The 14031-nt window shown below is 41.0% G+C and overlaps 1 protein-coding gene across 6 annotated transcripts in view; it reads right to left on the reverse strand.

The window, feature by feature from the left end:
• Positions 1-759: 759 nt before the first annotated feature.
• dip2bb (disco-interacting protein 2 homolog Bb) overlaps positions 760-14031 on the reverse strand; it is a 37600-nt gene continuing 24328 nt past the window's right edge. For 4 of the 6 annotated variants that reach the window (XM_018673452.2, XM_018673451.2, XM_018673456.2 and 1 more), the window contains 25 exons: positions 13643-13736; positions 13437-13556; positions 13222-13336; positions 12974-13113; positions 12162-12298; positions 11957-12037; positions 11646-11773; positions 11238-11352; positions 10924-11125; positions 10246-10358; positions 9954-9977; positions 9351-9431; positions 9075-9198; positions 8835-8956; positions 8314-8425; positions 7346-7455; positions 6621-6751; positions 6336-6504; positions 6067-6237; positions 5910-5971; positions 5359-5416; positions 5188-5262; positions 4902-5076; positions 4539-4662; positions 760-3984 (listed from right to left, as the gene is read on the reverse strand). In XM_018673452.2, the coding sequence (XP_018528968.1) occupies positions 3732-3984; positions 4539-4662; positions 4902-5076; positions 5188-5262; positions 5359-5416; positions 5910-5971; positions 6067-6237; positions 6336-6504; positions 6621-6751; positions 7346-7455; positions 8314-8425; positions 8835-8956; positions 9075-9198; positions 9351-9431; positions 9954-9977; positions 10246-10358; positions 10924-11125; positions 11238-11352; positions 11646-11773; positions 11957-12037; positions 12162-12298; positions 12974-13113; positions 13222-13336; positions 13437-13556; positions 13643-13736 (3036 nt within the window). In that variant the 3' untranslated portion in view covers positions 760-3731. The remainder of the gene's footprint in view (positions 3985-4538; positions 4663-4901; positions 5077-5187; positions 5263-5358; positions 5417-5909; positions 5972-6066; positions 6238-6335; positions 6505-6620; positions 6752-7345; positions 7456-8313; positions 8426-8834; positions 8957-9074; positions 9199-9350; positions 9432-9953; positions 9978-10245; positions 10359-10923; positions 11126-11237; positions 11353-11645; positions 11774-11956; positions 12038-12161; positions 12299-12973; positions 13114-13221; positions 13337-13436; positions 13557-13642; positions 13737-14031) is intronic. The other 2 variants (XM_018673454.2, XM_018673455.2) reach the window with 1 other exon arrangement.

Here is a 14031-nt window from a genome sequence, read left to right on the forward strand (position 1 = left end):
CACCAGTTGCAGTATTTAGGAGTGCTGGAGTGCTCCTAACCATTTGTGTGTGACTAGGCTCTAAACACCACTACAATACAGCCTGCTTTAGGACAATCCTGTTTATGTTTTAACCAATTTGCAACAAGTTACATGAATGTTTAGTGCTAATACGAAAAAAAGGCATTACATACCGTTTGAATTCTGAATGATGATTCCTGTCAGGTTCCATTAATTTCTGTATAATATGAAAATGAATTTGCAGATTAAAATACTTGAAGCCTTGATGCTGGGCTTCCCATTACTGTAAAAGATAATGAACATCACATTAACAATCCAGTGTTCAGTGACTGATCTTTTGGAGAAACTTTGCATTATGCCTACAACTGTATCAGCATCAGATGGATGCACAATTATTGGTCTGACAAAAACACTATTTAGATTTCTTGATTTGCCTGTATTAGTTTTGCAATATAATTTCACAATATGTTGACATTTTAAGCAACCCATACTGAACCAGCCTCCTGTGGTTCTGCGCACATAATTATGGCTCTATACAACAATACAAGTATATTAGCTGTTTGCTTATTTGCCCCCAGCAGAGAAATCTTTTGATGTTACTTTGTATTTGCCTTTTTTGCAAAGAAAAATATTTTTCCTGTCCATTAAGACAAACCCACAAGCATTCATTGTGAGGATGCAGTTTGTGTAATATTCCAAAGAGAGTGTGACATTAAGATCCCTACGACATTATCACTACACTCTTGAATATCGAGACACTTTAAATGATTAAATGTTTTTGTTTATTCTGTATTACTTTTACATAAAGTATAAAACAAAGTACAACAAACCAAAATAGAAAATAAGTGAGAAAAATGGGAAGGGGTGTACCACCTTGATTTCTTAACTATACGAGTTAAAACACCTCCCTAGCATTAAAGATTCATCAGTGGATCACACCCTAATGGAGCAGTTTAGAATTCACCAAATAATTAATATACAACATACCAAGAGTGCATACACAAAATATTGATAGAACAACTCAATAGAGATGAATACAGTCTTAAGTACACTACTGGTTAAATTTCATCAGTCCTCTGTTCTTCATTGTTACAAAATGTATTAGCATGTATATTTCACCAGACTGTGCAAGCTTTGAAATTAAATTGCACCGTCTTTGGGATTGCATAGTGTGTAAGAACTCTGACGGAGAAAAAAGAGCGGAAACCAAAGGAAGCCCTTGTAGACTCCCCAGCGAAGCAGGTAGATGGTAGATGGACACTGGTTGTCAGTAACCCCTCTTTTTGCTCATTAGGTTTGCAAGATCCGCAATGATTACGAGGAAATTTGTTTTGACAGACGTCTACATTTTATGGGTTGTATTCACAGATTGCACCAAGGGACCACCTGGTCCATCCCTGTGTTTCTGAGTGTTGTTCCCTGAATATACAGTTTCATACATATATATCTCCTCCGCATGTGCCTCGAGATGAGATGTGCCTCAAGCTGTTTTCTTCTTGTGCTTGGCTGAGTCATGCAAACATTCTGCTGCAAATGTAGGATGTAATGTTAAAACTAAGATGAAGTGCTATTAGTCTTTTTTTTTCTAGGTCGACTTAAAACTGGGGAAAAATAAATGTAAAGCATTATATTTCTAAAATTATTGACACATTTAATCTAACATGAAATGGGGATAGTTAAATCCACACAGTAGAAACCTACTGTGAGTACCATCAGTGCAAAGTGCAGTAATTCAATGGGTCATATTCCTGTTTTACTTGAAAGAATAATAAACATCTTTCAAATATTGTGTTTGGCATGACTGAATGTTATAATGGGACGATTGCAAAAGTCCAAAAATAACAAAAACTATTTACATGTTGACATTGACAGGGTTCATCACTGAAATACAGTATTATCCAGTACAAAGAACCTATAAATTATGGCAAGGAGCACAAGGAAAGCACAAGATCGCAGGAAACCAAACACATCTTGATGCAAACGTTTTTTTTGTTGTTGTTTTTTTTTTACCCTTTTCGTTTTCATACAATTACTTTACTTGCCAATCAAAGATGTTTCCGATGTGGCTCAGCTTTGCAACTGCATTCACAAGTGCTTATAAATCCAGTGACTCAACACAGAAAATAATCCAGATACATGATGACTTGCCTCTATTGACTACAGACTTATAGTACCAACAACAATCCTGTTGGAGTTCAAAGTAATTCTTTACAAAGTTGCACAAACACAAAACACAGTTCGAATGAGCTTTGAGTGTAAAGAGGAAAAGGAAAGGGCCAAACTCTCTCTCTCTCTCTCTCTTTCTTTCTCTTATGCAGTTCAAAACCGAGAGGGGTGTGAATCTTTAGCAGTAAAAAGTACAATGGTGATGGATTTAAAATGAACAGCTGTGGGCCTTTTTTCCCCCTGTCTATACAAAATAACCTGGTAGCCTGAAAACAGTCATAGTATTGGTTTTAGCTTTCTCCTCACCATTTTTTTTTTAGTGGCTGACAGGAAAGGTTCCTGGCATTAACAGTGATAGCCCTCCTGGTAAACTTTCATAGCTCCTCAAACAAGATTCCTCAAAATAATATATGTTCCTGAACCATTAGTTATAATGCCTCATTGTTATAATAAAATAGATTAGACAATTTTTGAGAAAGTGCAATGTTATATCTGTCCTGCCTAACAATGCTTTAAAGTTATTCATCTTTACCCCACCCCTGTTATACAACTAATATTCCACTTCAAAAACTGTCAAATCTTATTTACAATCTTCTTTCTGCTACTATTATCATCTCCCAGCTTAACTATCCAGAAACCATCGACTGAGAGAGATGAGTCAAACATTTATACATTTATACAATTAAAAATATCTATACAGTAACATACAGTATCTAAAATACAAGGAGGCCTTTATAGGTACAGTACAGAATATGGCCTCTTTCCTCTTTTACTTTGATCCCTTTGGATATCTGTCAGGATTTCCACTACTAGTCAAAACCAAAGGAAGAATCAACAGCCATTAATAATAGATTCATTAAAAATTAAGATAGGAATGTATGGCTGAAGTTTGATAAGGCAGGAAATATATAAGGGCAGAAAATCTATTTGGCTTCATTATCATGGGAAAAAATAAGCGTACTAAATAATGTGCACAGGCCAAGACGAGCTACTAGTTTCAAGGTTTGCTTTCGGGTGCCCTCTTTTATTCATCCATGTTGGTGAGAAATGACAAGGGCTCAGCACATGCGTTTGTGTGCGTTAGTTTGAAAGCTGCATGTAAAAATATTTCAAGTTGTTGATTTAAGTTTAGTAGCTCTTGGAATCTGGGTAGACACAAAAGGGAAAGTGTTTCAAGAGGTTTGTGGTGAGTACAGAATAAGAAGACGGACTTTCACATAGACATTAATATAGTATTTATATTAAAACTGGTCCTGTTGTATGTGTTGTTTGATTCTTTCCCCCAAAAAAGTGCAATAGGGACTTTTTTTCCTTATACCATATGCAATACATGTTGCTTCAATCCCATTTGTAAAATTCTATTTATAAAACACAGTGAACAACTGCAAACATGGCAGCTCCAATCACAGACATGCAGTGGCCAAGATATGCTGGTGTCACACGGGGCTTGGTGGCAGTATATGTGGTTCATGCTTTTCCCTCTCATCGTCTGCCAAGCCAGTAGTCAAATGTTTAGATGATGGTGCAGAAGCATCCAGACTGCGGATGACGGCCGAACAAGCCCATCACATGTTATAAGCAACGTAGATGGGATCCAGCTGGTCGGCGAGGAAAGAGTCGCGGAGGTGCATGCGTTGCTTCTCTCCCCTGGAGTTGATGGGTATGACCCCTGGGTCCACAATAACCACCACGCCCACAATGAGGTGGTGCTCCTCCAGGACCACATTGGTTATCAGAGGCACCAGGTCCAGTGCGTCCTGCTCCGAGCCGCACAGCTCCGACACCACCACCAGCAGGTTGGTCCACGTAAACACGGCACTGTGAGGAACAAGAAGAGGGCGACTAAGAGTAGGGCTGAAACCCAAACGTGACTTTAAAGGAGTAGTTCAACATTTTAGGAATTATGCTGTCTTGCCAAGATTTCCTGATTTTACAAGCTAAGCTGTCTGTAGAAGGCTGATATCAATTCCCTTATTAACTCTGGCAAGAAGCAATAAGCATAACTTCATAATATTGTCCCTTATTTTCAGTTTCAGTGACATGTATCACACCTTGTATTGTTAATTGTGTTACGCGTGTGCTTTTGTTTACCCACTGTATCTCTGTGTAGAGCTAAAGAGTCAAATAACAGGGGCCTGATTCATGGTCATGGGATAAAACAAGGCAGGGATTATGTCGTAATGTCAACAATGCTGAATGAAGGGTGACAAAAAACTACAAAATCCACTTTACAATCTAGTACAAGCAAGTTTTTTGTGTCCTTTAAATATCCATTTTGAAAATAACATAAGTTATTTTGGGTTTCAGCGAGATAATGTACATGCACAGATAATGTGCAGATGCACGCATCAGGTAGATAATGTGTATCTCACCTCTCAGCAATACTGCGGTGTGCCCGGGACACTGAGGTTTCGATGTCAATGGGGTGGTAACGCAGCCCTCGTAGCTCCAGGGTCTCATCCAGCGAGCCCACCACGAACAGAGCATCATGCCGATCTGAGCACAGACAAACAGGCGACATGATCATCCCAGAAAAGTTTGTAGACAAAGTAGAGGGAAATGTGGGAGCACACTCACCTCAGTTTGTAGGTGTCATTAATTCATTAAAAGGTCTTGTATAAGGTTGTGTTTATCATGTAGAATTTATCAGATTATAAATTCATTAAGATTTGACTGTGCCAATCCGAACTATTTTGTTTTGAATCTAGGTTTTAGCCCCATCAGAGTCTATTTACCCCCGCTGGCATCCAACAGCTCAGTCCTCTTCACGAAACCCAGGTATCCAGTTCTGGCCCATAAGGTCTGCGGGTCCCCGAAACTGAGTTTGGTGTTGAAGTGGTCTGCCTGAAGACTCTCCTCTCCGTAGATGGTGTAGTAGCCACTGGCATTGTGAGGGCTGTTCACCCAGATCTAAGAGAGAGAGGAGCATACACTGGGTCACTGCAAAGGGAAGAACATTTTCAGGTTTGTGCCCAGGATGTTATTACAAAAGATGAGTATCTGTTCACAACTCCCTCTGACCTCTCCTAGATGAGAATCACCGAGCGGGCCTCTGGTCTCTGGATTTACGATTATCACCCGCACACCTGGCAGTATCTGAAAATAAAAATAAATGGAAGATACTGTCAACATGCCTTTTAACTAAACATACAACTGAATCTACACCGCTGGAGTGCATGTGGAACATCTCACCTTGCCAGACTCCATTAGGGGAAGACTTTGAGGTGCTCCTCTCTCCACAAGCCTCACTCTGAAACATATGCAGTTATTCAGAACTAAAACGCTTAAATATGCTGACTCTGACTTTCTATGCCCATTTATTTTGTTTAAGTGTGCTGGGTTTATCACGTTTATGTGGGAGGATTTCACTGGGGACATGAAGTCTAAGGAGTTTTGTTTTCAATCCACATTTATTTATTTAATTTACTGCTTCATAATATAAGGCCTTTTGAATTATTGGGATACAGACAGGTTGTCTGCAGATTATGAGACTGTTTCAAGCCTATTAATGCTGCTTATCTATGCAAAATCACATGAACATGAACAACATGAAAATAACTTCAAAAGTGTGACTGGGCTGGTACAGTCAGATACAACAGGCACATTAATCTCCAACTCTTAAGCATCGTTTAATCAGACCTGAAGTCCATAAACACAGTGCAGACCTGAATTCAAGTGTCAACTGAGGACACTTGTCAGAGGTTTACGGTATTCCCTGACTGAAATAATCCGCTTGTTCTCACCTGTCATGGCGGAGGGATTTCATGTCCACATACACCGTACAGGGATCAGGACCAGTAGTTCCCTGCAACGCACAAAGAATAGATACATATAAGTCAGGATCGAGGTATAGTTTACAGCATACGTCTGTGTAATGCCAGGTAATTCTGGTCGGTGTACCTGCAGGCAGACGGCCAGGTTCACCCTGGAGCCAAAAGCGGTGCTGACAGCTCTGGACGACAGCCCCACGTCCTTAAACAGCTTGGAGAAGGAGTGCGTGAGGGCCAGGCGAGGACGTTCCTCTGCTATCACCACACAGCTCCGCACGCATGACAGATTCACACCACGAGCCTGAAACACAAACACAGCGATCATCAAAACCTTGAGCTTGAGTCTATGTTTCTCTGTGTCTGTCATGAGTAATCCCTCTCTATCTGAGCAGTCCTCACCTTGAGTAACTCAGTCTGAGTGCCGAGTCCTTTAGTGCAGAGCTCCATGACAGAGTAGGAGCAGAAGGTGTCTCTGATGCGGTACTGACTGAGCGTGCTCAGCCACAGAGACAAGCAGCTCTCCAACTCAAATGGAGGAATCAGGATGGACTGGTGACCTGAGTAAACACTGTGGCACAAGAAGTGTAGGAGAAAGAGTGAGTGAATAGAGGAGTAACACATCAGAGAAAAAAATTTTGGTGCAAAAAGTGTACAGTGTGCCCTGTGAGCGATGGTTAACTGTACCTTGCGAGGCACCACAGGACGAAGCCCAGACCACAGTAAGGATCCAGGCAGATGGCTATTTGGCGAGAGGAGTACAGCTCACACTGCAGCTTTATTGAGCGACAAAGTGCACTGACCGCTGCATGAGAGATCTGTTACAAACAAGAAGACACATTAGAACATCAAAGGAAATCTTCAACCTGACAATGAAACTGTTTGATTCTTTCCAGGAGCAATTTTGTGATTTTTCTTTGTAATATTTCCTGCTAGTCTGCTGATTTTGTCTTAGTGACTTCTTTTACACTTTACGTGACATTGAATCATTTTGAGATGCCAAAAAGTCTCTGTCTGGCTGCACTGCAATATATATAATCTATTCAGGTTAGTGCCTGTAAGGTATTGCTTCCTCTTCTATGATGGATTTCCCACTGTATGTTTTAAACACCAAAACAGAATAGTAGTGTTACAATGACTAATTGTCCTGATTCTGCTCATATGTTTGCAAGTCTACAACTTTCATGTCACTCACAATCATAAATGACTGGACTGGACTGCTTGTTGTTATTAGCAATGGTCTTTGCAAACAGCAATGTGGTACAACTATGTTTTTATTTGTATCTCTTTCCTGCAGAAGATTCATATTGTAAAATGTTAAGAGCTCATCAGCTGTATACTAGCAGGTGGATACTAGACTTTGATCAAGAGGGAACACAACAATATTTTTGTGTGAATGTCTTGTGTCTGACCTTGACTCCTGTGAGCATGCCTGTAGTGGACACACTGAAGTCCAGATAAGCTATCATCTCTGCTGTGGGCGGCTTGTAGATCTGTGGAGGCCGACGGCGAGGAAGGTCATCTGCAAACAGGAACAGTGATTGTTTCACAGAGAACAAAGTAAACAGAAAATTCTTTTGAGCAGTAATGACATAACAATATGGTAATCATTACTAGGTGTATCTGATACTATGGAAATTCAACACACAAAACAAACACTAAAGGAAGTTTAAAAATAGAGACACAGCATAGCTGCAAGCAGCAACAAACCAAAAGTACATCAAGCTCACTACAGATCTACCCACTGAGCAATTTTGATAATAACTGGAGAAAGCATTGCAGAGAAATGTCTCACTTCCTGTTTGGCTTAATGCTGCAAACTCTGTCACAGCAAACAGTCTGCAATAACTGACATGAGCATTCCTGACAGAACTGTGCACTTTATACACGACTAACTTTACACTCCCTTTGACTTCTACTGATGCATTTATTATTAATTCAGAGTAAAGTCGTTTTTTAGTACAAATACCTAAATTCATAAATAGGATAAGTGAAAAAGACACACGCTTAGAATTATTCACGAAACTTTGCAGAAATTATGTGAACTTACTATTACTTACTACTTATTTTACTCTTTAAATTCATTTGCAACACTATAAATCATGATAAGAGGTCTCCAATATCTTTATGCAGTATTCACAAATTTCGCCAGTGGATGAGAATTTTCACTGACTACATGTTAGCATGTCACATTAGGAAAAGCATATAAGTGTAAATAATAAAATTAATGATGGTTGAATTCCATTTAGCTGCTTCATTTTCAGGGTCCTGGTGTTGTGCATGCTGCCTCACTGTCACACTGTCATGTCTTACTGAGAATAAAACACTATGATGATAGGTCAAACTGTCTGCTGTGCTGCTGTATATTTTGGTATCTTACCTGTGTCGATGATTGTTGGCCAGGTCTTAATGTTTACTGAGGCAGCAGCCTCCTTGGAGCGCAGAATCCTCATGAGGTTTTGAGTGGTAAGGATACATGCAGCTTTACTGACCTGGTAACAAAACAAGCGTGATTCATTTGATTAGGAGAAGCTGCTATAAATGAGAGACAAAAACAACCCTAACCACATAAAAAATTAACCCTTGCACACAACAAGATTTATCTTCATATAGCCTGACTGATTCTTTTTCAGGCAGAAACAGATTGATATTTGAGAGTTAAGAACTCCAATAAAAAATAAATCACCTGGAATTAATTCATAATAATCTTTTTATAGATTTGTGACCAAGATTTTGTGCCATTTTATGGTTATAAAATCTAAAATGCAAATTATAACATGACATAGCTACAGTGTATGCATGATTGCATGGAAAACATGTGAAGTCAGAAACCTGTGATAAAACAACCACACACATACACACACAAACCGTGCATGTGCAAAAGAGCACATATACACTTACATCAATAATCATGCGGACAGTGGGCAGCGTGGCTGCCAGGTTCTGAGGGTGCGGAGGTCTGACGTTTACGGGAACACACCCAGCGTACAGACAGCCGTAGAAGGCGGCTATCAAATCAATGCCTGAGAGGAGAAAGGTGGTGGGAAAAAAGTTAGAGAGAGAGAGAAAACCATCCATGATTCACAGTAATTAATCTCTATGGGAGTTATACTTTGACAGGAGGCCGGAGGCAGAACCTACCAGGAGGATAGAGTAGCACTACGTTCTCTCCGGTGTTGATGCTGCCTTTCTCAGTGAGTGCTGCGGCTATCTTCTCAGCTCGCTTATGAAGCTGGACACAGGACGCTGTGCTCACTGTTACACCCTGAAGGACAGGAAGAAATAATGAGAGTGAGAAACACAAGGTGAAATTCTTGTAGCAAAATCTTAACATTATTCTTGTGTATTAAAGTAAGAGTAACTTAAATATCTGCACTGATGATATACTATCAGTGTGTGGAGAGATGAGTATGGTACCTTTGCATTAAGAAGGACATAGAGGACATGGTCTGGGTCTGTCTGTGCCCTCCACTGTAGAGCCTCTGTCAAATACTGATGCTGTAATAATAATAAACAAAGCGATTATACTGGGATGTATACTGTACATCTGAGTGTATAAATAAACTGTATACATTATTTCAAACACAACTATAAAGGGCTTATACAGGGAGGGGCTGATGGAAGAACCTAATTAAATACACCTCAATAAAAACAAAATAAAGTGGTGTTCAGAGACTGTATACCTCGGTAGACAGCTGTCTGGCATAAATTATCTCTCGCCAACGTGCAAAAAATTTATACCACATACTCTGAGCCAATCCAGCTTTTAAAATAATGAACATTAACTTAAGGATGTGAAAGGTACATCTGCAGTAAAACAGGGGCAGCTACAGAAGGTGCATATCTTACAACACAAATGTAAAAAATAAAAAAAAACAATAACAAAAACATGCAATTTTTTTGCTTGTGTCACATTTTAACACAAGCACACAAAATAAAACCACAATACACTGAAGATTAGAGCATGAGAAGAAAAAATAAGGGTGCGGGGAAGATGCCAGAAGGGGCTGCAGTTCTTACCATCACAGTGGGCCACATACAGAGCTACATCCAGAGAGAGAGACGAGGGCAGAAAGAGAGAAGAGTCCAGATTTTTTTTTTTTAACATCTATAGAACTGAGCTCAACTGAGCTTTGGGCCAATGTTACACCGGCAGTGGGAAGTCTTTTAACCTCACTATGTATCATCATGACTTTGAGCATTGGTACTGATCATATACAGAACTTTCCAAGCTGCTTCTGAAGGACATGCATGTGGCTCTTTTGAAAATGTGGTTAAAAACACTCAGAGTTAGGGCTAAGGTTCATACTACCTTCCGGACCAGATCCTGGTCTTCGATCATGCCGAGGTCCCTGCCTGCAGCCTGGGCAATCCTCTTCCCTGCTACCAGGTTGCCCACCATGACAGATGCTGGACCTACACCAACTAGAAGAGGAAAAGAGAGACAGAGAAATGGAAGGGAAGAGAGAGAAAGACAGAAAAAGATAGAATTGTTACCCCGTCAGAATCAACCATGGGTGTAATTTTGACCTTTTAGGAGAGTAATGCTAAAACAAATCCAGAGTACAAAATAACAAAACTGAATTAAGCATTCAGGTGAAGAGTCTGCGTCACACTGGGTTCACTGTGGCTGCGTTCCAGTATGCAGATTGGGTGACATTTGCCAAACATTTGCCACAGCAACGGCCAACGTGGCAGGAATATTACTTTCCCAAATTTAGAAACAGGCTATGTGTGCGTTATATAACACAACTGACCATGCTCTTATTTTTCAAAACACTTTGTACCCTGGCTGACTCTCACACGCAGGGCAGAGTCAGCAGTTTCTCTCATCTTTTGGGATACAGTGAGTGATTCAGGCGTCAGTTCGAGAGGAACGCTTATCCCAGTCAGGGGGCTCAACATAATAAACTTCAATTATGGAATCTCCTCACGTGGACGTATCCCATCAGAATTGTGCTTTAATACACACGTTTTATCACACATGTACCTGGCTGCTTCTGGCGGGGCTTGGGCAGGTTGGTGACACATGTATGGGGGCACATGAGGATGTTGCAGGGGTGCAGGCTGCCGTCTAAGAAGAACTGCTTGGTGTCCGAGATGTGGATGCCACCCAGGGGTGTTTTGGGTAAGGTGTTGGCCGGGACCAGAGCCAGACAGTAGAGGCCCACCTGGTGGATGCTGTCGATAGCCTACAGGTGAAAGCAAACATTAAGACGATAACTTAAGAACTACCATGCTTAAGTATCACTTAAATTAGTTGGGTATTTATATATTCTTACAAGATGATTCATAATAATTTACCTGAAGCACTCGACTCATCCACTGGAAGCTGTCCTCCTCGCTGGCATCCGGCCTCTGCTCTGCCACAATCACCACCCTCTCATCATAGAAGACTGTGACTGAAAACACAGCAATTCTAACACACACAAAGAAAGAAACACACATAAATATATTGAGAGTTATTCAGGAGAGAGGGGAAGTCAGATATTTATATGAAAGCACATTAAATGCAGCCTGAAATTCCCCATTCCTCACTAGATACAAAGAAATGTACATCAACAACACATCCAGGTGTGCCTTGATCTAGCCTGCTGTACTTGCTTTGTACCACCAGGTGTCAGTAGTGATAAATCAGGATTCACACTAAACCCACAGAGGAGCTTGTCGCCTTTTTACAAATACTTTGTGCAAAGAGGAGTTTCTCCTCACCTCCCACGGTACACAGTCTTGACTGGCTCCACAGCAAGAGCAGTGGCCACCAGGTCGTCAGCGTTGTGTCTCCGCCCGCTCACCATCAGCAGACCTTCGATCTTCCCCACCACAAAGATCAGACTGCCCTGTACGGAGAGAGGACAGGGGTGTAACACACACACACACACACACACACACACACACACACAGAGCGGGGGTCATTATATTGTAAGTATACAGATCCATTCAAAGACAGAGAGAGAAGGATGGTTTCCAGGAGGGCTCCAGTTACCAAAGATGTTGTACTCTAATGAAACAAACCCACTTACTGGGCCAACAAATCCCAGGAGTCCTGACCGCACAAATGGAATCTCTCCAATGGGAACTCCGTTAGCATTAACCGGTATCACCTGGACAGGATGACACACAGACAGAAAGGATGGCATTATAACAGAAAAAGAAATTAATCAACCCTTTTATTTTATGAGATCGTATTACTGTAGGCAGGGCTGTGTTACATTTCTGCTTTCATACCTCAAAGGTGTTTTTAGTGACTCCAGGCAGGCCGTAGTACATGTTGCCTCCAGCACGAGAGTTGATTATTATCTCTCCTATCTCATCTGTCTTACACAGCTGAGGCGGCCCATCAGGCTTCACAATGCACATCAGAGCTGGGGGCACACACAGAGAACATTTAGAAAACATACAGAAGACTTCTCAGCTTAAGCTTAGGTACAGTATTTACCAACGGCTATGTACTTTTCAGCACAGTTCAAATGCATCCACCCATTATTACATTTCCATTAATGTAACAGTTATCTAGAGGCCAACAAACTTTCTCTGGCTGTTTGGGTTGTCAGGTTAAAAAATATTCTGAAAGAAAATAGATGTGTGAGCTGCATGATTTTCAGGACAAGAGGCAAGAGCGTCTCATTTTCTTGTTGTAGATAGATGTAGATAATGGCAGAGGAGTATGAATAGTTAATGGAGAGATGTGACAATACTGTGAAATATTCTGTGGTACAGACAATCAACAGTCAGACTGGTTATTGAATTTTGATGTGGGAACGAAGGCAAGATCGACTATGTAATTAGTCTCATTCCTCCACTCTGACTGTAATGATACAGTTGTGTTTAATCAGTACATCTATTCATTTTGTTGTTGACATGGATGCCTGAAAATCTGAACTTTTAAGCCCATGTAGGCTGGGCATAGTTGTACACATGACACTAATAAACAAACACAGCAATAAAAAACATCATCATGCAACATAAAATGCACAAGGACCCATCATTTGTTTTTCATGTTTTTCTTTTGACTCATATATGTTCCCTTGTATCCTCACCTCCGGGCATGACATGCCCCACATCTTGCACAGTGAGGGCTGAGTTCTTGTCCTCTGTGTTGACCCTGATGACACCATGGCTCAGACCGCCCATGGAAAGAATGGCACGGGCAGGGAGGGGTGCACCCGGTACTCCTGGTCTACACAGGAGAGAGAAAGAGCTCGATCAGACGTGAACACTTCCATCTATCCCATTTCTTCCTATATAACGCTTTTACATGAAAAAAAAAAATGGGTCAGTGACATACCTGCGTATAGCTACTGTCATGGCCTCAGGGGAGGTGGCACAGGGACAGATAACCTCAGGCTTCAGCCCGTGGGACTGGAACACGTTCAGGAAGGCATCGCAGGAAGACACCGACCCTGCAGAGCAAGAGATAGGAGATTCAACGTGATACACCAGAGCTGTGCAGTTTGAAAAGGCCTTGTTTCACAGAACTGTAAGGTCATGTGAAGTACTCACAGGGGTTAGCACCATCAGCAACAATGAGCATACGTAATGAAGCTAGGCTGGTGTCTCTCTGGTCCCGATGAGCCATCATGGCCCAGTGTAGATCGCGGCATTTCGCCAAAGCTATACGAGCTGCACCAGAGTTAAAGAGACACAACATGTTATACGTGAGGTTCTTTACCTGCCACCACTCAAACTGAGAAATCAGTGTAATGTACCTTTGTGGATGTGGACCCTCTGCACCCAGGAGAGAGGACAAGCCTTCATTACTGCGTAGGGAACACTAATAGTGTGTATCCTGTTCATCACAGCCTGGAAACAAACAAAACCTAATTAAGCCTCCTAATACAGTATGATAGTTATTTTTCCCATTGTGACAAAACCCCACATTAGGACATTCTACTAAATTATGCTCTCAAATTACTGAAATTTAAAAAACTTTATCAGGCTATTGCTTTACCAGGCAATTATATCTTAGTTTATTGTACCATTATAAATGCTACATGCCATATAATGTTGTATCACTTCAACAACAGAAATAACTGAAAGGAAATCAGATGTGTGAGTGGGATAAACAAAAACAACAAGGGGACTTCTACAAAAATCT

Source organism: Lates calcarifer, linkage group LG12 (genome assembly GCF_001640805.2).
Source record: "Lates calcarifer isolate ASB-BC8 linkage group LG12, TLL_Latcal_v3, whole genome shotgun sequence".
Lineage (NCBI taxonomy): Eukaryota > Metazoa > Chordata > Actinopteri > Centropomidae > Lates > Lates calcarifer.